General features: G+C 57.1%; 1 protein-coding gene across 3 annotated transcripts in view; it reads right to left on the bottom strand.

Annotated features, from left to right (window-relative positions):
- Nucleotides 1-1,888: 1,888 nt before the first annotated feature.
- The window catches only part of PACSIN1 (protein kinase C and casein kinase substrate in neurons 1), a 66,805-nt gene continuing 43,797 nt past the window's right edge, over nt 1,889-24,896 (bottom strand). For 2 of the 3 annotated variants that reach the window (XM_003897473.3, XM_017957815.2), the window contains exons 2-10: nt 10,936-11,061; nt 9,847-10,003; nt 8,456-8,691; nt 7,784-7,939; nt 7,454-7,629; nt 6,931-7,051; nt 6,707-6,834; nt 5,545-5,732; nt 1,889-4,902 (exon numbers count right to left, since the gene is read on the bottom strand). In XM_003897473.3, coding sequence (XP_003897522.1) covers nt 4,793-4,902; nt 5,545-5,732; nt 6,707-6,834; nt 6,931-7,051; nt 7,454-7,629; nt 7,784-7,939; nt 8,456-8,691; nt 9,847-10,003; nt 10,936-10,998 — 1,335 coding nt within the window. In that variant the 5' untranslated portion in view covers nt 10,999-11,061 and the 3' untranslated portion in view covers nt 1,889-4,792. Of the gene's footprint in view, nt 4,903-5,544; nt 5,733-6,706; nt 6,835-6,930; nt 7,052-7,453; nt 7,630-7,783; nt 7,940-8,455; nt 8,692-9,846; nt 10,004-10,935; nt 11,062-22,297; nt 22,495-24,896 lie in introns of those variants that run through there. The other variant, XM_009204955.4, reaches the window with a different exon arrangement.

Genomic DNA, 24,896 nt, shown 5'->3' with positions numbered 1-24,896 from the left:
TCCCCCATTTTGCAGATGATGAAACCGAGGCTCAGAGTGCTGCAGTGACTTGCTGATGGTCACACAGCTGATTGACAGAGTAACTCATACCTGTCTTTCCACAAGAACAGGGCTCTCTCTGCCCCTCCAGCCCTCCGGCTTCCTGACTGGTCAGCACCCTTGGTCCTCTTTCACCCTTATCCTCTGAGGCCTGGCTTCCAGGAAACAGCAGGGGAGCCAGCACCACCCAGACCACCAAGGGTTAATTGCTACCCTGTACTGCTGCCTTCCGCCCTCAGCAATTTTGTTGTCCAGAAGAAAGTTTGCTCCTAGCAGTGAGCAAATAGCACCTTGGCATCTGTCAGCTGGGCTTGCACTGCAGGGAGGAGGGGGCCCTGCCCCAGGCCTGTGCCTCGCTGGGCCCCTGCTGTCTCTCACTCCCTTGGAGGGAGGAGTGCCAGGGGGAGCCTGGGACCCTGGCCAGAACCAGGCTCTGCTGAACTGGTTTTGTCTCCAGCCAGCCTGGCCTGCTCCTGACTGAGTCCCTGGAGCCACTTGCTTGTATGTCCCCAGCTGGGCCTGGGCCTGGGCCTGGAAAGGCCTCAGATCTCAGTCAGGGTTTGGACAGGAGGATAGGTATGGGCAGTGGATGCTAGGAGTACAAAGCTGGAGCAGCTCTGGAAAGGGTAGATGTGGGGGCCCGGGTGAGGCAGCTCCCTGCCCATGAACCTTGGCAGGCACACGCCCATCCAGTGACACCTTGTGAGCTGGCAGCGATCTGCAGATTCCTCTCCCTCCTCCAAACACCTCCCCAGCAGAACCCCACCTGGCTGGGGATTCTCTGACCCTTCTCCATGGGGGGCCCACCCTCAGGGCCCCCCATCACTAAATGGAACAGCCTGTGCAGGTAAGACAATACAACAACCTTTTGTCTTTATTTGAAGATTTCTCTGTTTGGCTAAAACCGGGCTTCACATGGAGGTAGGTTTGGAGGAGTAAGGAAGATGGGGTGGCTGATAGATTCAATCTCCATCTCAACCTTTTTCCCTGCCTGGCACACCCTGAGGCTGGGGCACGGGGTGTCAGGGAGGGGCTGGGGTATATTTGCCCTGAGTCATGGGCTTGTGTGACGGCCCTGCCAGGCTGCCAGGGCCAGAGGACCCTCGGAGAGACATCTCACCCGACTGGGGAAGCTGAGACCCGGGTGAGGGTGGGAACACAGTGAGCTGATGGCAGAACTGGGACTGGCCCTTGGACTCCTGCGCTGCCCCAGAAGAGATCCCCAGAGGCTGGGGTGCAGGGGGAGTCAGGGAGCCGGAGCAAGAGCTGGGCCTGGGGCTGGAAGAACAGCCGAGAACCCAGAGCTCTGGTCCTGCCTATGCCCCTGAGAAATTCTCCCCAAGGAGCCCTCCCACGGGTCCCACACAGAAATGCCTTCAGAGCCAGGCTGGGTGCAGGAAGGTGTGGCACGGCCCAACGTCACCACACAGGGAGCTTGGCACTGTGGACAACCAGGAACCATGGGCCTCAGCGGTCACTTTTAGAATTCTGCTTTAAAAAGCAAAACCTATTTGAGAGCTTCATTCACTCTTAATCCATGAGTGTGGAAACCTGAACGCCCCAGCTCTCCTGGTCAGGGCCTGTCACCAGGCACCCGGAACCTGAATGGGCCAGAGCTCTAGGAGCCTCCAGTATCACCCTCCCCAGTCCAGACAAGACCCAGGCCCCTGCAGGGTGAAGGGACCAGGCCTCAGTGGCCCAGTCTATGGATGGTCGGCCAGGACAGCACCCAGCCCTGCTCAGGCACCACCCCTGCCCTCCTGCATCCCAACCACAAATAGCTCTCAGAGGGCTCAGAAACCCCCAGGACTGAAGAAGGCGCACAAGACTCAAGATGACAATGCGCAGCCAGGTTGACACAGTTCTGGATTTTATCCACAGTCATACAATCACAACTGATATATATATATATTTGTATTTATATACCTTTAAATTACACAATCATGTACAAAACAGGTGCATTGCTGAGACCACAGCACTTCTCGGAGTTTCACAAGTGTCGGAACTAATGGGTTCAGGAAGCCTAGGGTGGCAGACGGCGGGTGGTGGGGCAGCCCCGGTTCCTTACAGAACCAGGCCGCAGAATGGTGGTTAACTCGGGACAAAACACATTACTCGCCAAGCCCCGCCAGGGCGGGCCCGTGCAGCATCGAGGATGCGGGCAGGGGCTACAGGAGGAGGCCGTGGGCATGGCAAGGGGCGCGGCCCCCACCCTCGGTGTTGAGTGCCCTGACACCAGCACTGGCAGGTAGGGCTGGGCCCTGGAGCTCAAGGGGACTTCCAGGTAGGAGACCCTCCTGCTCTGGAGCCCTGAGGAGCCTGGGGACTGAGAGAGTGGTCCCAAACAGGGCCCTGGAGGTGGCTGCTCAGGATGGAGGGGGTTTCGAGTCCCTGTCCTGGAGTGGGCAGCTAGAGTGCTAAGAGGGACAGGGTGGAGTCCAGCTGGGGCTGCAGCCCCTCCCCAGGTGCTGGGAAGCTGCTGGCACAGAGAGGGGGAGCCCAGGCCCCAAGATGCAGATTGCCAGCTTCCCACCTTTCCAAGGTAAGTGATGAGGGACAGATGCCCCCTACCCCAGCTCCTGCCTGGGGAAAGGCTGGAGAGACTTCCGCGCTGGAGCCGGGAGGACTGCAGGCTTCCAAAAGCTTTCTTCAGGCGCTGAGGAGCCCAGGACACATCTCAGGCTTCCAAAAGCTTGCTTCAGGCACTGAGGAGCCCAGGACACATCTCAGGCTTCCAAAAGCTTGCTTCAGGCTTTGAGGAGCCCAGGACACATCTCAGGCTTCCAACAGCTTGCTTCAGGCTCTGAGGAGCCCAGGACACATCTCAGGCTTCCAAAAGCTTGCTTCAGGCGCTGAGGAGGCTCATCTTGGCTTCAGGCTCATCTCAGGCTGCAGCCAAGGCCCAGAGACCAGACAGTTATAAGGAAGGGGGTGCTGGCAGCAGGAAGGAGGTCTGCCTGTCCCTGGGATGCCATTGCCCCTGGCCCTGAGGGAGGCCTGCCCCAGCTCAGGCCCCTGCCAGAGTGTCAGGACCCTCCGTGCCCACACGGAGGTCAGAACCTTGAGGCTGGGGTCTACTACCTCCTAACAGTGGGCTGTTGGGAGAAGCAGCAAGAGCAAAGGAGGACTGAGGGGGAACAGGGCTGGGCTGGCTCTCTCTCTTTACCTGGAGGCCCAGGAGGCCAGGTGTGCAGGAGGAAGGAGGGCATCTGCGGTCCAGAGGCCTAGAAGTGGCATCCACCGTAAGCAAGTCTCACCTGGTGCTGCAGGACTTCTCAGCTCCTTGCTCCAGAGGTCCCCAAGAGACTTTTCTTCCAGCTCCCCTCCCTCATGGGGTTTTGTCCAACCCTGGTCTGCTTCCCAAGCCCCCGTACCCTCTCGTGCGGGAGAGGCTGGTACCTAGCACTCCGGCACTACTGCTCACCAACCAGCAGCTGGGCCCTTTGCTTCCACCCACCCCTGAAGGTCCTTTCACTCTGACCCAGGCTTGGAGAGATGGAAGGGCTGCCAGCAGGGGGAATGTTGTTCCGGTGGCTGCGGGGACAAGGAAGAAATACATGATGTGACTATCTTCCTCTTGAGGGCCAGGGTTCCTCCTTTCTGCCAAACTCAGCTGCAGGTTCTCCCCTGATGTCTCAGGCTGGAGGCACCCATGGGGCCCTTGCAGGCTCCCCAGGCAGGTCAGAGAAGAGGAGAGATGGTTAGGCCAAGAGCTTTGCAGGTACAAGGCTTGGCCTCATGGAGGCTGATGTGGAACCCAGTGATTTTATGGTTTTTGGATGGACATGGAGGGAGCGTGGGGGGCCAGGGGGACAAGATGACCTCCTCCCCAGCAAATAGGAGGAGGCTGCTACTGTTGCTGGCTTTGCCATCAGTTTGGGGGTCCCCACCCTAGGCCAGGGGACTTATGAGAGGGGACAGGTCCTCTGCAAGTTGCTGAGGGGGTTTGGATCTGCTGAAGAGCCGATGCTCAAAGTGCTGATGGCTGGAAAGAAGGGCGTGGGTAACAGGGTCTTGGTCCCTCAGATGGGCCTGGGGCTGGGAGGGCTGGCACAACCCGGGCTGAGAGCCTGCATGCCCTTCATTCACCCTCCTGTACCCCAGTGACACCATGACTTCCTCCAGCTCACCCCTCTTTCATGTCTGGGGGACCCCTGGGAACCTCCAGCGGGGAGGAGGGTGACTGTTCCTCCTCCAGTCCCACTGGGCCCAAGGGACGCAGCTAGGAGTAGAAGGATGCTCCCCAGGGTAGAGTGGAAGACTAAAGATGGGGAAGCCTCCCTTCCTGGGGTCTGGAGAGGAGGCCTTTGAGGGCAGGGTGGTGGAGGAAGGGAAGCAGGGCAGGGGAGGAAGAAAAGGTTAGGAAACCAGGCCAGGGAATGGGGCAGGTGCCGGCAGCCTGGAGTGGAGTGGGACAGAGGGAGTGAGGCAGGGTGGAAGGGTCAGGAGACATCTCTCAGGGCTCAGGAGTCTCTTTGGTGGAACCTAAAGAGCAGATGTTGTGATGTTGGGCTAAGTCCTAAGCCTGTTACCTACCCTGGGACCATCATCCCAAGCCCCAGCACCGCAGCCTCCAGGTGGCCCTGCAAATGCTCTGTCTCTGTATACTTTGTTTTGTTCTGTTTTGACTTTTAAAAAAATAAAAGCTTGATCGGAAAATATGTCTGGAACTCTATGGCGAGGGGAAGGAGACGAGAGTGGGAGGGGAGGGGAGGCAGTGGGGAGGAGTGAGGGGAGTATGGAGGGAGGGCCTCTAGATAGCCTCCACGTAGTTGGCAGGGTAGAGGCCCAGCTGCCCGCTGTCCAGCCGCCCACGGCACCAGCCCTGTTCATCCTCCTCGCCCAGCTTCGTGAGTTCGTCTCCTAGGAAAAAGAACACGGGGCGGTGGGGGGAGGGCTCAGAGAGAAGGCTGCCCCTCCCTCAACACACCAGTTGCAAAGGGAGCCCTCCAATACCCCCCTCCCGGTTACTGCACTGGGTCTTAGATTCTTAGGCCCTGCCCCTGGAGACCAGCCCCAGTTCCATGCCAACATTCACATGCCACCCTTGGCATAGGGGTCCTGGCCTACTTCAGCCACTCACCTAATCTGGGTGTCGGGTCCGCCCCCAAAATCAGACCTCGCATCCACACTATTCTCAGGTTCTGACTCCGCCCCTGGCACCAACCAATCTAAATCTTGCTCCCACTCCCATCCTGGGCCCAGGTCACGCCCACAACCCAGGCCACGCCCCATTTAGTTCCCTGCAAATCCTCGTAACCCGTCTTCAAATCCTGCCTCTGCCCCACCACATACCCAGTCCAGGCCCAAGCCTCTCTTTCAGGCACCGCCCCTGCCCCACTACACACCCAATCCAGGCCCAGGCCTCTATTTCAGGCACCGCCCCTGGCCCACCACATACCCAATCCAGGCCCAAGCCTCTCTTTCAGGCACCGCCCCTGCCCCACCACACACCCAATCCAGGCCCAAGCCTCGCTCAGGCACTGTCCCGCCCAGCCGCCCTACCGGCCTTAAAGCTGAGCTCATCCTGCTCCTGGCCGTCATAGTCGTAGAGTGCCCGCACGCGCACTCCCTTGGAGTCGTCCTCAAAGGGGTTGGCACCCCCGTTGGCCTCACTGCCCCCAAAGGGGTTCCCACTCTCGTCGTCTGACCACTCGGTGGCGTAGGGTTGGCCTCTGTCGTAGCTGCTAACACTGAGACGCGGAGGGAGGACCCAGCTTCAATGTCTCCCCGCACCACACCCCGAGGGCTAACCACTCCTAATCAGAGCTCTGACCCTGAATTCTACCAAGTCTAGAGCAAGGATTGGCCACATAGGAGGGGTGACCCTCATGAGCTCTTTAAACAGATGTTTAAATGCAGGGCCATTTGCGTTATTATTCAGCCCAAGAGGGAGAGGGCATTTAAGGGGACCCCAGGGCAAGTCTGAGTCTTCATCCGGGAGGAGGAGTACCACCTATGATTAAGAGCAAGGATCCTGGAGTCAGACCTCCTGGGCATCATATCTGGCTCTGAGGTTTATTAACTAGCAATGTGACCTTGGGCAAGTCACTTAACCTCTCTGGGTTTCAGTTTCTCCATCTGTAAAACGGGAATATTTACGCACTTGAACCGCGCCACACACAGCAGGTGCTCTAGAAGGATCCGCTACCACTATCTTTTAGAGAGGAGGCTTGGTTCCTATGATCTAGACCAGGGATCCCTAATCCTGGGGCTGCAGACAGTCCGTGGCCTGTTAGGAACCAGGCAGCGCAGCAGGAGATGAGTGACAGGCAAGGGAGCATTATCGCCCGAGTTCCACCTCCTGTTAGATCAGCCGCGCCGTTAGATTCTCATAAGAGCGCAAACCCCTATCGTGAACTGCACATTCGAGGGATCCAGGTTGCACGTTCCTTATGATAATCTAATGCCTGATGATCTGAGGTGGAACAGTTTCATCCCAAAACCACCCCGCTCCCATCGGTGGAAAAATTGTCTTCCACAAAACTGGTCCCTGGTCCCAAAAAGATTGGGGACTGCTGCTTTAGAGTGATGAACTACCACTCTCCTTTAGAGAGGAGACATAGTTGCTATGATCTAGATCATTTCTTGTCTTCTGAAGCACAACTCAGCTGCCCCAGAGTGTGGGTCCCTCTTGGCCCCAGGAAGCTCCACAGGAGGCACTCACCTGCCGCGGTCCCCAGCCTGGGATGTGGACTCTACTGCCCCAGTGGCATTGGTCAGCGCCACTCCCTCTGCCTTCTTGGACTGTTTCTCCTTCTTGGTGGTGGTGTGAGGGAGGTCTGGGTTCCACTCCTGGTGGGGCCAGTGGAGCAGTCAGGCTGGGGGACTATGCCCTGAGGCACCTTTCAGCCTCTTCAGGCTCCCCTTCCCATCCCCACATATCCTCACCTCAAACTGGGGCCAGTTCATGGGCATGCCGGGGCCACTGGTGCTGCGGAACCATCTGAGGTCTTCCTGGGCGTCAGCCCCCCGGATGGCCTGCTCCAGCTCACGGTACACATGGATGTAGCTGTGCTCAGGGAAATGGGGGAGGTGGAGGGCACAGATTCACCATGGCCCCTTCTCATCCTTGGTGAGGGGCCGGAGTCCACTCAGGGAAGCAGGGTGCTGGGCATGCTGCCCAGCCAGGAATCATGTGGGCTTTGCAAGAAGAAGCTCCGGGCATGCTCAGTGAACTCCCTTCTCCCTCCCACCTTAGCCATTCACCCATCACCCTGCATGTATTTCTAGAGTACGCAGTGTGCGTCATCTTGCACCCAACAGCCGCTGTGTTTGAAGCCTCATCCCTCTTGACCCCTGCAGCTCTGCCTCCCCTTTCCGTCACTATGATGTAGGGCTGGGATGCCCTGCATGCCAGTCACACCATCTGCTGGCTGTGCCTGTGCCCTCGGTGCTTGCCATGCCCAGGTACCTGCTGTTCTCAGCCAGGTTGAGGTGCCGTTTGATATCCAGCAGCACCTCCTTGAGGAAGACCAGCCGCTTTTCCTCGAATTGCTGGCACTGCTCAAACACCTGCTCCATGTTCTCCATGTACTGGGGTGTGGTCTTGCCCACATCTTCCAGCACTTTCTCGTACTTCTCCTGTGTCTGTGGGCACCAGAATGGAGAGAAGGTGACACCTAACCAGGCCTGCAGCTCCCAGCCACCATCCTTTGCAAGGGGACCCCCCAGACCCCCTGCTGCCATCCCTGCCCGGCCAGCACCTTCTGTACATCCTGCTGCCATCCCCGCCCGCCAGCACCTTCTGCACATCCTGCTTGCACTTGTCCACTTTGTCCTGCAGCTTCTTTTGTTGCTCAGGTGTGACCGATTGCTCTGTCTTGCTGTTCATCTCCCGTGTCATGGCCAGCTTCTCCTCTTTGCAAGCCAAATGGTAGGCCTTCTTGGCTGCCTCCAGCTGTGGGGAGGGGGGAATAGGGAGTAGGGTTTTCATCTGTGACCAGCAGCAAACATGGTCATCCATCAACTCCTCCCCTGCCCACTCCCTGGGAGCTGTGAGCCCACACTCTTAAGAGCCAGAAGGGATGCAAGCCCTGGCTCCAGATGTTCAGGAGCAGCACTCCTCCATTTGTGGCTGTGTCTCTGCTTAGCACTGCCTGCTCCCCTGCAGATACCCTCCTGTCAGGCAGTGCAGTGCCCACCCCATCTGGGGAGCCAGGGGCCAATGTGCCCGTCTGCGCTGCTGGTATCTTTCCTGGGGACAGTGCCCTTTTGCCCATGGGTCTCCTTACCCAGTGGGCACTGCCCACCCATCTGTGAATATTTCTTCCTGGAAGGCAGTGCTGCTCCCCTGTGGGCACAATCCCGGAGGGCAGTGCCCAGCCCACCCATCCATAGATGCCCTCCTTGGGATCAGCACCCTCTGATCAGACGGGCCCACCCCACCCCACCCGTGGCAGCACCCACTGAGCACCTCTTTCATCTTCTTGGCCCAAGGCTTCTGGGCCTTGCGGAAGCCATCTTCAGCCTCCTTTGTTTCCTTGAAGCCACCCATGATCTGCTTGTGATAGGCGTCCTTCTGCCAGTTCTTCACCTTCTCCAGGTCCTCATTCAGCAGGTTGTTCTTCACCTCCTGGTGCAGCTCGCTCACCTTGTCTGCCTCCGTCATTATGGCACCCCAGGCCCGCTCCAGGCTGCCATACTGTGGGCCTGAGGGAGTGGCAATAGGTCACAGGAACCTCACTGCCCCCTGCCCAGAGGCCCCCCTCACACCTCCCTTCTCTGAGGCTTTCCCCTTCCTGCCATAGCAACAGAAATGCCCTCTTCTGCTCTACATGGCCCCATCCTCTAGGGCCCACATCAACCACTATCTCCAGGAAGCCTTCCCTGACTGCTCTACCCAACTGCCACGGCCTGCAGCCCTTGCTGCATTCTTCTCACAGTATCTGCAGCTGTACCTCCCTCCTCTTTATCTCTCCCGTCAACGTGTGAGCCCCACAGAGTGGGGTCAGAGGGGGGCAGCCTGGACCCTGTGAGCTCTGACAAGCCCAGCACAGCGCCAAGCACACAGTAGGTGCTCTAGGAATGTTAGCTGAAGCTTGTGACAGATGCCAGGAGGCCACTGGGGACCAGTCATTCCACATTGACTTGTTGTTTGTGTACTGGCACCAGCTCTGTGCAGGGCACTGTGCTAGGTGGTGCAGGCCCAGCCCCTGCTCTCATGGGGTTTAGAGTATACTGCAAGAGAATAACATGAACAAGTATATGTAAACCGCAACTTGAAACTGTTCTAGATTAAAGGAACCTGAAGACACGATGCATAGATGCAATGTGCGACTGCGCTAGATCCTGGACTAGCAAGCACAATTGTTATGGTAAATGTGTGTATGAGTTGTATTCATGTCCCAAATTTGGTAGTTGGACTCTGGTTACATAAGCAAATGCTCTTGTTCTTAGAAGATAATGAAGAATTTAGAGGTAAACGGATAATGGCTCCAGCTTACTCTCAAAAGGTTCGGAACATATGCATATCAATAAACAGTCGGTGAGAAAACAAACGTGGGGCCAGTGAGTCTGAGGGAAGGGTGTGTAGGAATTCTCTGTGCTACTGTTGCAGCTTTCACAAAGTTTGAATTATTTCAAGATAAAAAGTGTTTTGCTTTTTTTTTAATCCAACCTAAAGTTGTACAAAATACAGATGAACAGGTAAGCCTGGTTTGATCTAGGAGGGAACAGAGCCTGAAAAGGTCCTATGGCTGGTAGATGCAGGGCATGGTGCATGCAAGTATCCAGGGCTCCCAGGACCCAGACCGAGCGGGTGGGTGATGGCCTGGGGGCGCGCACGATGTGAGCCTGGGGGAGCACCTTTCTCGATGAGCTGGCGCCAACGCTTGGCCCAGTCCGTGAGCTGCTGCCCGTACGCCTTCTCGATCTTGGCGCGCTCCTGCACGCAGTTCATCAGGTCGTTGCATAGACGGTGGCCGTCATCGATGCGCTTCACGGTCCGCTTGTAGTTCCCCACCTGGCGGCCAAGCAGCGAGCACCACTCCCGCGGGTTCCTAGCGTCCCCTGCCCCGTCCGCCGCAACCAGCACGGCCACGCCCACTGTCTCCCGCCCCGCCGTCCCGCCCACGGCCTCCGGCCCCGCGGCCCAGCCGCAACGCAGCAGGGAAACTGACTTTCGGAGGCTCCAGCACCCTGCGTCAGGCCCCACCGTCTACACGCACCCTCACCCCAATTTAAACATGATTTCCTCGCTGCCACAAAATGCAGAAGGATTTTTAGAATTTGGACTTGGGCTGGAATGAATTACTCATTTTGTTTTTGCGAGTTAAATCTATTATATTTATATAGAGTCATATAAGCGTTGAGTTGAGCTGCAGCTTCTTGACATAATATTATGTTTTGTAGACATCTCATTAAACGCTTATTAATTTAGGTTTGGCAGTTTTCGTCTTGGGTTTCAGGAGCCAATAGCAATTTTTTTCCTCCAGGTCTCAAATATTTCCGAAGGCTCTGAAAATGCTGGCTTCTGGCCGCGCCTGAAGGGGCCCCGTGGGGCCCTGGGAGCTCACTCCCTCTCTCTGTGTCCAGCGCTCCACCCCTGCCCACCTCAGCATCGGGGGAGAGCAAGGGAAACAGGAACAGCTGGGAAAGGCTGTGCTGTACCTGCCTGATGGAAGTGCCAGAGTCACAAAGGGCCTGTTCCCACATTGTGAAATGCCACAGGCTCTCTCTGGGGGCAGCTGTGGGGAGAGAGGGGCTCCTGGCTCAGTGGGCAGTGCTCTTGGGCCACTTCATGGCTACCGCTGCCTGTTGGACACCCAGGGCTTTGGAGGGGCCTGGGGGACTGGGGAGTGGGGCCTGAGGTCATGGGGTGAGTAATAGGGGAACCTGGCCTCCAAACAGCCAGGCTGTCTGGTCCCCAGAACCTGGAGATCATGAGAGCCTCACCTCCCAGAAGCTGTCGGTGGTCTCCTCTGGAGCCAGTGAGGCCTCATCGTAGGAGCCGGACATGGTGTAGCCGCAGGGGGATGGACAAGTGTGGAGCTGCGGTTAGCAGGCTCAGCTGCTCATGCACTGGGAGGGCAGGAGAGAGATCCATGGAGATGAGAGAAGGGCCTTCCACCCTTTGCCCCATTCCAGTCCTGGGTCCCCAACCCGATGGGATAGGGGCTCCATGGGAGGAGGCTTGCATTAGGATGTCAGCTTCCTGTCCAGAAACTAGCTCACCAGACCTAGGGTAACCCCAAGAGTCGCCCTGTAGCACCTTCATGCCCAACTCCCCATCCCTCCTCCTTCCCCCTCCCTCGAATCCATCCTCTAGCTCCAGTATGAGCACCGCCACTCAGAAGCCAGCCCCAGCCCCAGCCCCCAGAGCTGGTTCTGTCTCCTGAACTGTTGGAGCCCAGGCTCAGCGCCTCCTCAGTTATCTGAGCCCCGGGACCCTGTAAATGCCCTTCTGGCTGCCCTTGCTGCCAACCTCAGCAGCCCCCATTAGCTCCTTACAAATCTCCTGGGAATCCCAATGTGTGGCGTCCTGGCCCACAGGTCACACCACCGAGATCTCACAGGTCACACCACCGAGATCTATGGGAGCATCTAGGGTGGCTGTGTCTGCCCTGGATCTGTCAGCAGGCATCACGGTTATCCAATCTAGGCCGTGCGCTGCCCCAGGGCCAAGGTGGGTACTCCCCTCCTCCCCTCCCCCAGCCAGCCCTCGCTGTTACCCCAGGCAAGAATGGCTCAGTAGTCAGGAGCCAGGACTCAAGAGGGCCAGGGGCCTGGTTTTCAAAGAGGCAGCAGAGTCCAGGCTGGGCCTGGCCCGGCTGTGAGCTGCCAGCCTCTAGCTGGATCCAGGCACCAGGGGACACCTTCTTGCTTCTGCACTGCAGTCCCAGGACTATGAACCCTGATAGTGTGGATGCTCAGGGAGGGCTGGCCTCTGCAAGATTCAGCCCAACCTGGGGGTCCAGGGAACCCCCAGCCGTTACCAGCAGCTGGCTCTCAGGCTCAGGGCAGGGGCAATAACATGTAAGAATGGTTGGCTGAGGATGTCCCTTCCCCTAGAGTTCCCCATCTGTCCAGGGCCTGGGGCTCTTTCCCAGTAATAACCCCGTATTGCCTCTTGCACCCCTCATGCATCTAAACATATTTTGTTCCCTCCCTTTTAGAAGAACCACAGACAGACTTTCCCATAAACTCGCGCACAGTGGGGGTGGGTGAGAGGGAGGACGGCTGGATTTCATCAAGGGACAAATAAATGAGTCTGAATTTTTCTTTTCTTAACTTGGCACTTTTCACTTATAAAGCAGTACTTGCTTCATAAGGAACATTTTAAATTTAGATACAGAGAAGTAAAAAGCAGGGATGTTTAAGGAAGCATGGTCAGCCAGGTGAGCTAGGTATCCCTGGGGCCACAGTCCCTTCTAGAACCCTTAATGTCACACAGAACTCTGCCCCGACCCCTGGTAATGCATAGCTGCCAGGGGGCTGGTGGGGGGTGGGCAGGAGTTGGGTGGAGGGTACAGGCATTCCCTTGTGGGAACAAAGGTAGAACCTGAGCCATTTGTCTCTCACCCACGGTAATGGGAAAGTAACTTAATACCATGCAATTGTCATTGATACAATTATGGGGTACACACCCTTCACCCAGCAACACCACTTCTAGGAATTTACTTCCAGTCAGTCAGCCAGATGATGCACAAGATTATTTACTACAGTACTGCTTGTAAACGCAAAAGGCTAGAAACAGCCCAAATACCCGTCCACAGAGGGCCGGGTCAGTAAGGTATGGTGCAGGGCTGTCTAGGAAGCTCTATTCCCGAATGGAACCTTCCCCAGACCACATCACTAAAGCAAAAAGAGCAAGGTGTTGACCCGTGTGGCTGGGGAAAAGACATAGGTAGGGAGTGTTTTGGGAGGACCACAAGAGAAACTGGTGATGGCAATCGTCTTCAGGGAATGGGGTGGCCAGGGTACGCAGGGGGAGGGAAACTTTTCTCTGTAGGTCCTTTCGTGCCCTTTTAATTTTGCCTCATGTGCATGAATTTTTTAATGTGCCTCGTGTGTATATTTTTGAAACCCTCCGGCCTGTGTTGGGGGAGAGCTGAGGGAGCTGGGAACCAGGATGGAGGGTGCTGTCAGCATGGAGGGAAGGGACAGTGCAGCTGAGACCTGGTATGTCAGGCCAAAATGCCCGATGGCTGAGACCACTCTCCACCTCGTGCAGAACGGGCCAGGCCCAGGGCTCTTGGAACTTGCTGGGGTCCACCCTTGGTGTTGGCAGGTAATGTGTCTCTCCAGCTTCCAGCTGAGGGAGCATGCGTAGTGGAACAGCTCCAACCTCGGGGTCCCTGCTCTGCTACCAACCTGCTGTGTGGCCATGGGCAATTCGCAGGCCTTTCTGGGCCTTGCTGGGAAATGAGGTTGATATGACTGACTTAAGGATTAGATGAGGTGGTTAGTGTCCAGCCCATGGCAGACTCCAGGCCCTCCCAACTCCAGCCTCAGTTCTGACCCACACAGGGGTGGGCTCAGGAACAAAAGCCAGGAGACAGTGTGTGAACCCCCTATCATGTGGCTAGACACACGTTCCCACCCCGCCTCTGCCTCTTCCAAACTAGCCTCACACCCCCACCCTGGGGACAGGCAGGAGGCTCAACTCGGGACAAATGCCATGTCCTTCTTGAAGGGCAGTCGGTACCTGCTGTCACTAAAAAGGCTGCATCTCTCACCATCAGAAAGGGATGTGGCTGGCACCTGGCACTCCCTGTGGGCAAACTCGACATGCTCTTAACCTTCCTCAACCTTTCAAAGGGGCACGAGGCCCATCTGCCTTCTCTCACCAGTGGCTATGAGGCTAACTCAGCCCTGAAGACCCTTTAGTGTCTCAATAAATGACAGCTGGCATTGATTGGGCACGTACCATTCACATGTCGAATCTACCTCCTGTAATCCTCACCACAATCTGACCAGGCAGATTCTGCTGTCACCCCACACTGTAGCTGAGAATCCAGGGACTCAGGGATGTAACAGGGACAGAGCTTGTCCAGGTACCAAGAGGAGAAGTGAGCCCAGGGCATCACAGCATCCATCCCTGCGTGATCTTATGATTTAAGGCTGTCACAGCAATGACAGTGGCCAGCAGGCAGTGAGGGCCGAATGTCCCACACACGGTGCACAGCACTGCGTGTGGGAGCTCAATGAATAGACAACGGCCATGTGACATGGGAACTGCTGTTACACTGAGCAGCGAGGTAACCTGCCAGAGGTTGCTAAGTGTGATGATTAATTTCAGGGGTCAGCTTGATGGGATTAGGGGATACCTGGAGAGCTGGTGAAGAATTATTTCTGGGTATGCCTGTGAGGGTGTTTTGGAAAGAGGATGGCATTGCAATCAGTGGACTGAGGAAGGAAGATCTGCCCTCATGCAGTGTGGGTGGGCACCACCCAGTTGGCTGAGGGCCCAGAGAGAAGGAAGAGGCAGAGGAAAGGTGAGTTCTGACTCTCTTCTGGAGCTGACACGCTCCTCCTGCCCCTGGACATCAGATCTCCAGGTTCTGTGGCCTTTGGACTCAGGGACTTTGCATGAGCAGCCCCTGAGGTCCTCAGGCCTTTGGCCGCAGATTGAGAGTTACCCCACTGGCCCCCCGGTTCTCAGGCCTTTGGACTTGGAGCCATGGTACTGGCTCACCTGGCTCAGCAGCTCACAGACGGCGTAACATGGGACTTCTTCACAATCATGTGAGTCAGCTCCCCTACCAAATCCCCTCTCATCCATCCTTTTCTACCTACCTATCTATCCATCTATCATCCATCCATCCATCCATCCACCCATCCATCCAATTGGTTCTGTCTCTCTGGGGAGCCTAATACACACAGCTAGGGAAAGGTGCAACTGGGATTTGAGCCAAGCGTCCAGATCCAGTGCGCACACTCCTGACCACCATACTATCATTACATAGAGAGGTGTTGACATTAACATTGGCTATCACTAGCTAGTGTTTACCGAGTGCCTACTGTGTGCTAGGTACTGCTCTAGATGCTTTATGTGTGCCTTATTTTCAGTTACAGATGGGGAAACTGAGGCACGGAGTGATTAAAATAGTGCACCCATGGCCTTTGAGACAGTAAACAGCGGAGCTGGGATTCAATCCTCGCTCCAGCCAAAGCCCCTGCTGCATGGCCACTGCTGAGCCTCATTCCCCGGGAGCCCTGCGGGAGAGCAGAAGCAAGGCTTACTGAGCACTTCCTCAGGACAGGCCCTCGCACCAGCACCGCATTCATTCTCGCAGCAGTCCTCACAGGGAGGGGCTTCCTCTTTTTCTTCTTGCGGAGACCAACACTCAGAGAGGTAAACCAAGATCACACGGCTACAGGGTGGCAGAGTGAGGACTGACCCTGGGGCCTGTGCAGCACAAAATAGGATTACAACCCAGACTCTGGAGCCAAATAACCTGGATTCGAACCCTGGCTGTCTCATGTATGGGCTGTGAGACTGTGCGTGGATCTCTTCCTCTTCCCAGGCCCCGGCGCCCTCATTGGTAAAATGGGCTGTTGCAAGGATTAAACGGAGCACTAGACCTTGGGCCACCGGACCGCGCCTGACACACGGTGAGCTTTCCACAAGTGTCGGCGCTCACTATCCATCCACCACTGCCGTTGCCTGTGGGCAACAGCTCCATCTCAGGGGTAGCCCTCTCTTTCTGTGGAGGCAGGAAGGATCTTGCCTTTCTTGTCCATGAGGATGATGCAGCCTGTGAAGTGCAGAATGGGGGGGTGCAGGGCTCTGGAGCCAGCAACCCCAACTACTACCAGTGAGATGTGGGCCAAGTCTGTAATGGAGGCCTCAGTGACAAAGGAGCCCCAGGGTGAAAAGCGTCTCTCCTCAGGCCCAGGCATCTCCTGACAGCTGCCTCTAGGAGAACCTGGAAGGCAGGGCCCTCAGCTGTGTTCCACCTACTCCTGGCTTGAGGAAGGGAGAGAGGAATTAAGAGCATGAGCCTGGAGAGGCCAGGCCTGGTGTGGACCAAGGCGCTGTGTGGATTCCTACCTCAGTGGTCACCAACCACAGGCCTGGGAGTCACCCAGCTGCTCCCAGACACCGGCAGGTCCTGAGCCTCCACCTCCTCCCTGTCCTTGCTATATTATTCTCCACAGCCCTCGTCACCACCAGACACGCCATCCACAGCACGGCATTCATCACGTTGTGTGTCCTCCTTCCTACAGGAATGTCACTCAGTCTGGTCAGCGGTGTTTATCTGTCTGGTTCTCTGCCGTATTCCCAGCATCCAGTGCAGTGCTGGTCACAGAGTACGTGCGCAGTGCACTTTTGTTGAATGAATGAATGAATAAATGTCAAGGACCTTCTGAACATTGACTTAATAAACCGCAGAAATGATGAATTTTCTATCCCAGAGCCAGACACAGCTACCTGCACACGGTGGGCACCCAGCCAATGTTGACAATGATGATGATGACACAACCAGAGCCAGGAGCCAGGAGGAGGTCCTGAGTCCCACCCACCCTCTGTCTCCAGGCCGGGCTTCTCCTGGAGATCCCTTCCCTCCTCTTGGCCAGCCCTCAGGGTCCGGTTCCAGGGTCTCCTCCTCCCTGTGGTCCCAGGACCATCCTGCCCTCAGCATGGCGCCCTCCGTCCTCAGGGGTGCTGCAGCACGCAGGCAGCATCAACGACACAGCAATTTTGAGTGCCTACTGTGTGCTATTGTGAGCACCTCCTCACACGCTTTATCTCCAAACCTCACAGCCCACTGAGATGGCTGTTGCCTTCCCTAGTCTACAGACGAGTACCTGAGTCTTAGAGAAGTTAGATAACTTGTCCAAGGTCACACAGCAGGGAGGAGTCAGAGCCAGACTCAGACACAGGGGTGGTCCTTCCCCTGCCCCTGCTCCCAGCTCTCTGTGGGTGTCACTCCAGCCCTCCTGGCCTAAGGCCTTCTCCCCTGCCTGGAACAGGCTCAGCTCAGGGACAGGGCCATGGAGAAACCAGAGCTGCCTGCCTCTCCCCCAGGGTCTCAGGTCCCACAGACATTCCCAGCAGCGCCCCCCCAACCCACCCCTCGCCTCACCCAGAGATAGACCGACAGGCTCACAGCGCCCGGCCTGGGCCACACAGCGCCTCTGAACCATCTCTGGGAGCTGGGGCTCCGAATGCAGCGGGGAGGATTCAAGTCAGCTGAGACGCACCGCGTCCACTAGAGCCTCTGCCCCTTTCTCATGTCTCCCCATAACCCAGCCTAGGGCATATGCCATCCTCCCTCCTATCACTCACCCCTCCCCCAGAAAAAGCCTGCTTCCCGTCAAGGGCCAGCTCAGTCCCTGTCCCTCCAAGAAGCCTTCCCCAAATACCCCAGCCCTCGCCTACCCCTCCCCTCATCTGACACCAACCGTGTGGTGCCATTCTTAGGCATGCTCTGCCCTAAACAGTCTTGCTGGTTCAGGAGTGGCAACCTGCTGTCCCAAAAAGTCGATTAGCACAATAGCTAACAGCACCAAGGGGCCAGACAGAATGTCTGGAGATGAGGTTCAAATCCCGGCTCTGCCACTGACCTTGGCAAGTTAGTTAAACTCTCTGTGCCTCAGTTTCCTCATCTGCAAAATGGAGGTGACGCTAGCACCTACCCCACGGGATTGGTGTAGGAGGAAATGAGTGCACATAAGGTCCAGAGTTCACCTGCAGTATTATAGGTGTTAACAGGTACAGAGTCTTCATGACAGGAGCCTCATCTCTCTGGATCACCTGGCTCCCCTTCTCCCCTCCTCAGCTAACACCCCCAGAGTCCTTCCAGGACTGTTGGGCCTCACCTGGGACCTTCAGATCTCCAGGTCCCCCATGAAAGGAAGATCTCAGGCCTGGCTTCCTCTTGCTTTCTCTTTGGGTCTGAAAACCAGTCCCCTGGACCTCCATCCCTTCTAACCTGGGGTGTTCCAGGCAGTCCCCAAGGAGCCTGCTCATTAGAAATGATGATCCCAAGGTGAGGAGGAAGGAGGAGGATGGAAACACAAATAGGGAGACTCAGGGAGGCAGAGCTCAAACCTTACTCAAGGTTGGAGGGCTCCAGAGAGGCCCAAGGCAGAGGGGACCAGGTGGACTCATCCCAGCTAGGAAGGGACCCAAGGCATCCCTTGGTGGTCCACCTGTGAGAACAGGCAAGCCTCAGACACAGCCTCAGGCACCCCAGCCTCTGTGGCTGGCCCTTCCTCCTCCCTAGCCCACTCCTGGTCTGACCTTTCACCCTTCACCATCCCTGTGCTCTCCTCCTCTGGCCACCCTCTTAAGAGCCCAGACCCTCTCTCTCTCCTACCGAAAATTACCCCAAAAAGCCCACATCCCTCCCCTGCTTTCAAGTCAAGTAGACAAGACACCATTTTGCACAGCCCACATCTTTAGAGGGCCTCTAAGCCTGTTTCAGGTGGGGCAGGTTCATCAGGGAATAAGACCAGCCCTTCCCTCATGGAGCTTACACTCCAGCACAGGCAAAAAGCCAAGAAGCAAATATAATAAATATCACCACATTAGGTGGTGACAACAGTTCAGAGAAAACTCAGCCAGCGTGAGGGACAGGGCAAAGGGTAGTGGAGAGCCGCTGGAAGGTGGTGTATACATACCCCAGCTCTCCTGCCCTCCTGGACTGAGTCAAAGGTGTGTTCAAAATCTCTCCCAGAGCTCCCCAACTGGAGTGAGCTGAATTACCTGCAGTGGTAACTTGCTTGGTAAAGCACCCTGTTTTGGCCACCTATTTCCCTGTCTCATTTCCCCACCCTCAGTGTTTCTGTGGGCCACCTCCTAAATGAATCATATCCTTGTCTTGGGGTTGGCTTCTGGGGGAACCCAAAGTGAGATGCCCACAGATAGGGAGGCAGGGGCAGGAGCTTGTTGGGAAGGCAGGGCCCCCTCCTGTCTGCTCTGGGGCATCTCTTTTCTCAAGACCAGTCAGCACACACTTGGCCGCTCTGCCGGGGTGTGTCTGTCTGTCCTGAGCCCACTGCCTCTGTGGCTGCCTAGAGAGCAGGGGCCACGCCACCCGCTCTGTGGGCAGCCCTCCTGGTGGGAGCGCAGCACGTTTTTGCAACACAGGGAACACAGGGATGAGTTCCGACCAGGAAGAAGGGGCCGTGGCCCTCCCGCTTCAGTGGCTTGCGTTGGGATGCTTGCAGCTCGCTCTCTTCCCGGGCCTGGCCTGGCACAGCTGCTGTGGCCACAGCTGGAGTGGAGAAAAGGAAGACGTGCGGACCCAGGGCAGGCCCAGCATCCTGTCTGACCCAATGTCCCTGAGGCAATGGCCCAGGTAGGCGGGCATCATCTTCCCCTGTGAGGACGGAATCATAGGCCCCCACGACAGCACAGACGCTGAGCCAGCCCCCAAGGGAGACACTCCTGGCTTTACATTACAGCCCTGATTCTCAGAGTGCGGAGCTGGGCTATAGCAGTGAATAAGACAGAAAACCCCCTTCCTTGTGGGGCTGACATTATAGAGGGGCTGAGCAGGCAAGAAACGAGATAAATAAGTGGTAATCAAGGATGTTAGAAGGTGACAGGCTGTGAAGGAAAGCAAGGCAGGGGAGGGGACAGGGAGGGAAGATGGGGGAGAGGAGTGGTGCTTTTGTTTGCAGGATGGTCACAGAAGGTCATTCTGAGCAGGTGGCCTTGGAGCAAAGGCCTGAGGGAGGTGGGGAGAGAGCCAGGCAGAGCACTCAGGCAGCCTGAACAGCCCGTGCAAAGGCCCTGGGGCAGAAGCTGGCTGCCAGGGTTGAGGAGCAAGGGGGTCATGTGGCCTGCGCAGATGAGGGAAGGGGAGGGGTGAGGCTGAAGAAGTTGAGGGAGGGGACTGGGGAGGGCCTTGTAGGTCAGAAGGAGGCCTTTAGCAGAGTGAGATGGGAGCCACTACAGGGTTTGGGAAGAGGTGGGATGTGATCTGGCTTCTGTTTTAAAGGATCTATGGCTGCTGGGGGAAGAGCAAACCACGGTGGGGCAGAGTGGGCAGGGAAGCTCTAGGAGGTGGCTGCCGTCCCCCAGGAGAGGGAAGATGGGGGCTCAGAATAAGGAGGTAATGTTAGAAGGAGTGGGAAGAGGCTGGAGTCTGGAAGTGCTGTGGCATTCCAGCCAACAGGATCTGCCGATGGTTTTGGATGTGACGGTGAGATGAGAAGTCAAGGATGGCTCCTGCCGGATCAGCTGGCAGATAGAGCTGCTGTTTACTGAGCTGGGGATACTGAGGGAGGAACGGTGTTGGAGGGGATGGGAGCTCAGTTCTGGAGCCCTGAGATGCCCATGGACAGCCAGCTGGAGATACCTCCTCACCCTTGCCAGCTCCTGCACGGGGGTCAAGGGCAGTGAGGAGGGACCAGCCAGGAGCCAGACTGTTCCTGTGTCTCAGGCCCCAGCCCCTGCTGAGCTCTAGGCCTCTCAGTGCTCCTGGGGCCTCTCTCAAGCTCCCTTTCACATGAGAAGGCCTGCCAGGGGAGGTCAAGTCTCAATCCGGCTTCCAGGTGGGTGCCCTGGGCTGTGGGTGCGTTGTGTGCAATGAAGTGGGGCAGGGAAATGTGTCCCAGAAGCCCATCCTGGTGGACTCACTGCCCCAGAATCTGGTGGCAAGAATGTGGGAGAAAGACAGAGCAAGCACAGGCAGCCCCAAGCCGACCTGTGAAGCAGCAACCTGACGGGGAGGGGCTTGGGCCCAGAGGAGGCAGGCCAGGGGCGGGAGGTCGGGGCCAGGCCTGGAGGGCCTGCTGAGTGGACAGACACTCCTTCAGCTCTCACCCGAAGAACCTGCCCTCCAGGCCTCACCAGCCCCTGCTCCATGGAGGTGGGGGCGGCTGCTGACAGGCGACTGAAGCCAGCAGGCCCTGCTGCAGGAGGTGAGGCAGGGCAGATACCAGCTCCCACCCTGGTCGGGGAGGAGGAGAGTGCAGGGTTCGGAGGAGCAGGGGCAGGCAGTGTCAGTGCCACAGGCAAATCTGCATCCCATTTCTGCCAACCCGAGACCTGCCCTTCTCCCTCCTAGGCCCTTGATCCCAAAGTGGGAGCCCCCAAGTCCAGCACTCTGTGGATGTGCATCTAACGTTTGCAGAAGTGAGCAGAGCCACACCAGCTTCTCAGCGTGTATTCCCTTCCCCATCATGCGACCCCCTCCTCAGCCCCTGCACCAGGCCCTCTGACCCGAGTGCCAGGGGAAGGGGTCACCCCACACTGTGGTCCAGCAAAAGACCCAGCTGGGCTCTCAGGGGGTGCGGCAGAGAAAGCAGGTAGAGAAGGGCAGGACCTTAAGCACGCCCATATTTGCACACATCAACCTTCTGCCCCCTCTCAGGCTAGCATCTCCTCCCTATGCCACCCAAGGAGGCTCAGCTCCAACCAGGGCAAACCTGGACCAGGTGTGCCCCACCCATGCACTCCTGTGGGCCCCCTCCTGTCCCCTCCCTGCCCAGAGTTGGGACAGAGGGCCCAGCTCCTCCCCTGCACCCCACCCCGCCCCCTCCTGAGCAGCTGGCAGAGGCTCCTCCGCAGTGGCAGTGCCGGAGAGCTCCCCCAGCAGCAGGAGTCTATCCCCAGGATCACTGCAGCAGAGGGACGGAGAGCGCAGGAGGGAGGGCCACAGGCACTCTCACCCCATCAGAGGCCTGCTCCCTGGTGCCCCAACTTGGAGGCCCTGGGCTTGCTGGGGATGGGCACGGGGGTTCTTTGGGAGATCAAGGGTTGGGGAGAGTTCACTAAGTCTCCAGGGAGAACGAGGAAGGGCAAGGGCCTGAGGATGGGGCAGGAGGTAGATGCCTCTGACCTGCCCAGGGGGCTCTAAGCCCAGTGCCTGAGACCATCCAGGGCCAGCAGGGAGGCTCTGGCGTCATCGGGAGATGGTGGGAGGTGAGTCTGCTTATCCCAAACAGCCAGAGCCTAGCAGTGCCTTGAGTGGGACTGGGGCATCCTTACTCCTCCCTGCCCTCTGCCGCCTACCCTGTCTAGCTTCAGACTGTGGGTCCCTGGAGGCTCCAGCCTCCGTCAGCCTGCTGCCCCAAGGAGGGGGCATGGCTGCAAAGTCAGGACCTGTGGCGGTGGTGGAGACAAGAGGTACAGAGGAGGAAAGGCAACAGGGACAGTCCCCCGATGAGGAAGATGAAGGTTCTGACAAGACCTCTCAGGATGCTGGCTGCACCCCACAGCCCACTCCCCAGCAGGTCCCTGGCCCAGCCCCTCCGGATGGCCTGTTTGGCTCCTACCAGGTGCCGCCGGTAGGAAGGCAGGGCAGTCCCGTTCCCCACTCTCCACACAGCCTCTTCCAGCCATCGAAATGCCTACCTGGGCCCGTGTGGGCACCAAGCTGCGGGCAGGTAGGAGTTTACTGCCCCCGCTGGGCCAGGCCAGGGCTGGAGGGGCTGGCTGTCCTCCTTCTCCTCCGTGGTGGCGGGCGGAGAGGGGGCCTGGCGCCGGGCTGGGGGCTCTGTCCTCTAGGGTTCCCTCCACTGCTCACTCAGGAAGGCAGCAGCGCCAGAACTGCAGGAGCCAGCTCCCTCCACTGCTGCCTCCTCCCCACTCCCCCCTCCCGACCCACCTCCTTCTCCAGCCACCCACCTCCTTCTGCTCGTTTCTATGGCAACTGGGCAATGCTCTGCACAGACAGCCTCCCTCCCATGTACAGCAGGGGACGCCCGCCTCCTGCACGGCGCCGCATCAACATGGGCACACACGCACACACCTCACGGCCACAGACAGGCTGGTGGGTACACAGGCTCAGCCGCCGCCCTCGCCTGGGGAGCCCTGCTCCATCCCCTTTCTCCCCTTTCTCCCCAAGATCCCACCTCCCAACCATCCTTCCAGACAGCTGCACATTTCTATGCACTTCGCTTGGGTCCTTAAAATCTCAGCGCATGCTGCTCTGTGAGGCATTTCTATTTGTTTAATCATTTATTCTCTCATTTGATGAAAACTCAAAATTTTGAGTTTTTTCTAGGCCAGGCTGAGTGTGAGAGACGCTCATGCACAACCTCGTGCCATGAGACTTCATACCCATTTTACAGATTGGAAGCTGAGGGCCACAGCAGTAAAAGAATTTGAGTGTCCAAGGTTCCTGGGCTAGCTGTCGGCACTGAGACCTTGTGATGCCAGTTCCGACGCTTCTCCCACAGGCCATGGCTGCCACACACCAGTCAAGCGCACACAGGGGTGGCCCATACACACTCATGTGTGTCCAGGACATGTGCACCCCAATGACACACTTACAGATACAAACACCCATTACATATATTTGCACACATGCATTTCCACAAGTCTGTGTATCTTCCTACACACGCACCTATAACACACACACGTAACTGTGACACTAATATCAGCATATGCACATCTTGAAGACACGTGCACACACATCTACATGGATTCAGAACCTGTAACACACAAACCCTTCCTACACAAACTCACCGTGGCACACACAAGCCCTGATGCTAGCCTCATGGGCAGGGTTCAGTGATGGGAGTAGAAGTGTCAGGATCAAGGGGCTGAATAACGAGTGGCCTCCCGGGGAGGATTTGCCTGTCCGCTCCGCCCCACCTGGGGATCAGGCACTAATCTGATCTCAGCAGTGTCTCAGCTCTGCTGCTGAAGGGGAATGCAGTGGGGGTGGAGACCGGGCCCACCCTCCCTCACTCTCATTCTGAAAATCCACTCTAGATCCCCCCTAGAGCCCCCTCAGCCTAGGGGGCTCACACATATCCCTACTCACACCTCTAGCATCGGTACTTGGAGTTATGACAGGGCACAGTAAAATGACTCTCCCCAAGAAGAGAATTCCAGGCTTCACACAGGCTTCTAGACTTCTGCCACCCCCCAGGAGGGACAGTGTGGGTGGTGGGTGGCAGGAGACCAGAGTGGGGACTGGGGCCCCGGACACACAGCATGCCCCACAGGACGTGCTGTCCCCAGCCCAGCACCACCGCAGGGCCTCAGGCAACGGTCACTGCAGCCCCTGTGCCCCAGGGTAATTTTCAGGGACCCCACGCTCCCCAGAGAGGGCAGATACAACAGAAAGGAACCAGAAGCCACCACAAAGTAAGAGAAAGGCCCTCTTTTAATAATAATGATAGCTCCTCCGTATTCATCACTTCCAAGACCCCTCTCAGTCACAAGGCTGCTGCTGGTGAAACTCAGACATAATTGCATGACGCATCCCAGTATTAGAGATGTCAAGAGATAAGAGAAAAATCATCTCTGGATAGAGAAATGGGGCATTTCATCCATCCAACAGACACTGACTCGGCATCTACCATGTGTCAGAGATGGTTCTAGACACTGAGATACAGCTGTGAGCAAAACAGAGTCCCTGCCCTTGAGGAGATGACGAACTAGTGGGTTCCCGGAAAGCCTGGGCCTGTCTCAGGGGCTCTCCCACAGTCTTTGGCTGTCACAGGGCCTTGCATGGTGAGGCTACTGGACTGATTAGGAAATAGGCTCTGAGAGATTGAACAGTTTGTCCACAGTGACAAAGGCAGCCAGTGGCTAGGCTGGGATTCAAGCCCTCGGCCTGCCAAGCCTTTTCCAGTGCCTCACGTTGATTCCATTAAGAAAGATCTGATTGGGAAACACGGCACCAGCCACTCAGTTTCTAAAAGTTTCATAGCCAAGTTCGCTTCTATCCTTAGATCAAAGGTAGGATGAGATCGTAAGTACTTGAAGTTCCAATCAAGTGGTGGGCACAAGGACCCCACAATCAACCTCAGAAGGGACTTCCATCCTTGCCTTCCTTGGGCCAGAAGTCTGATGTCAGCCATCCCCAGGCCTGGAGGTCCTTGGCAGGGAGTTCAGGTCAAGGCCTAGGCCAGGAGGGTGGGGACTCCCAGTGCCCAAGAGCAGAGGCTTCCTAGAGAGTGAGGAGGCCTCAGCTGGGGGACAGGGAGGGATTGAGTTC

This window comes from Papio anubis, chromosome 6 (assembly GCF_008728515.1).
Source record: "Papio anubis isolate 15944 chromosome 6, Panubis1.0, whole genome shotgun sequence".
Classification (NCBI taxonomy): Eukaryota; Metazoa; Chordata; class Mammalia; order Primates; family Cercopithecidae; genus Papio; species Papio anubis.
The sequence above is the reverse complement of the archived record's forward strand: the minus strand, read 5'-3'. Positions and strand labels throughout refer to the sequence as shown.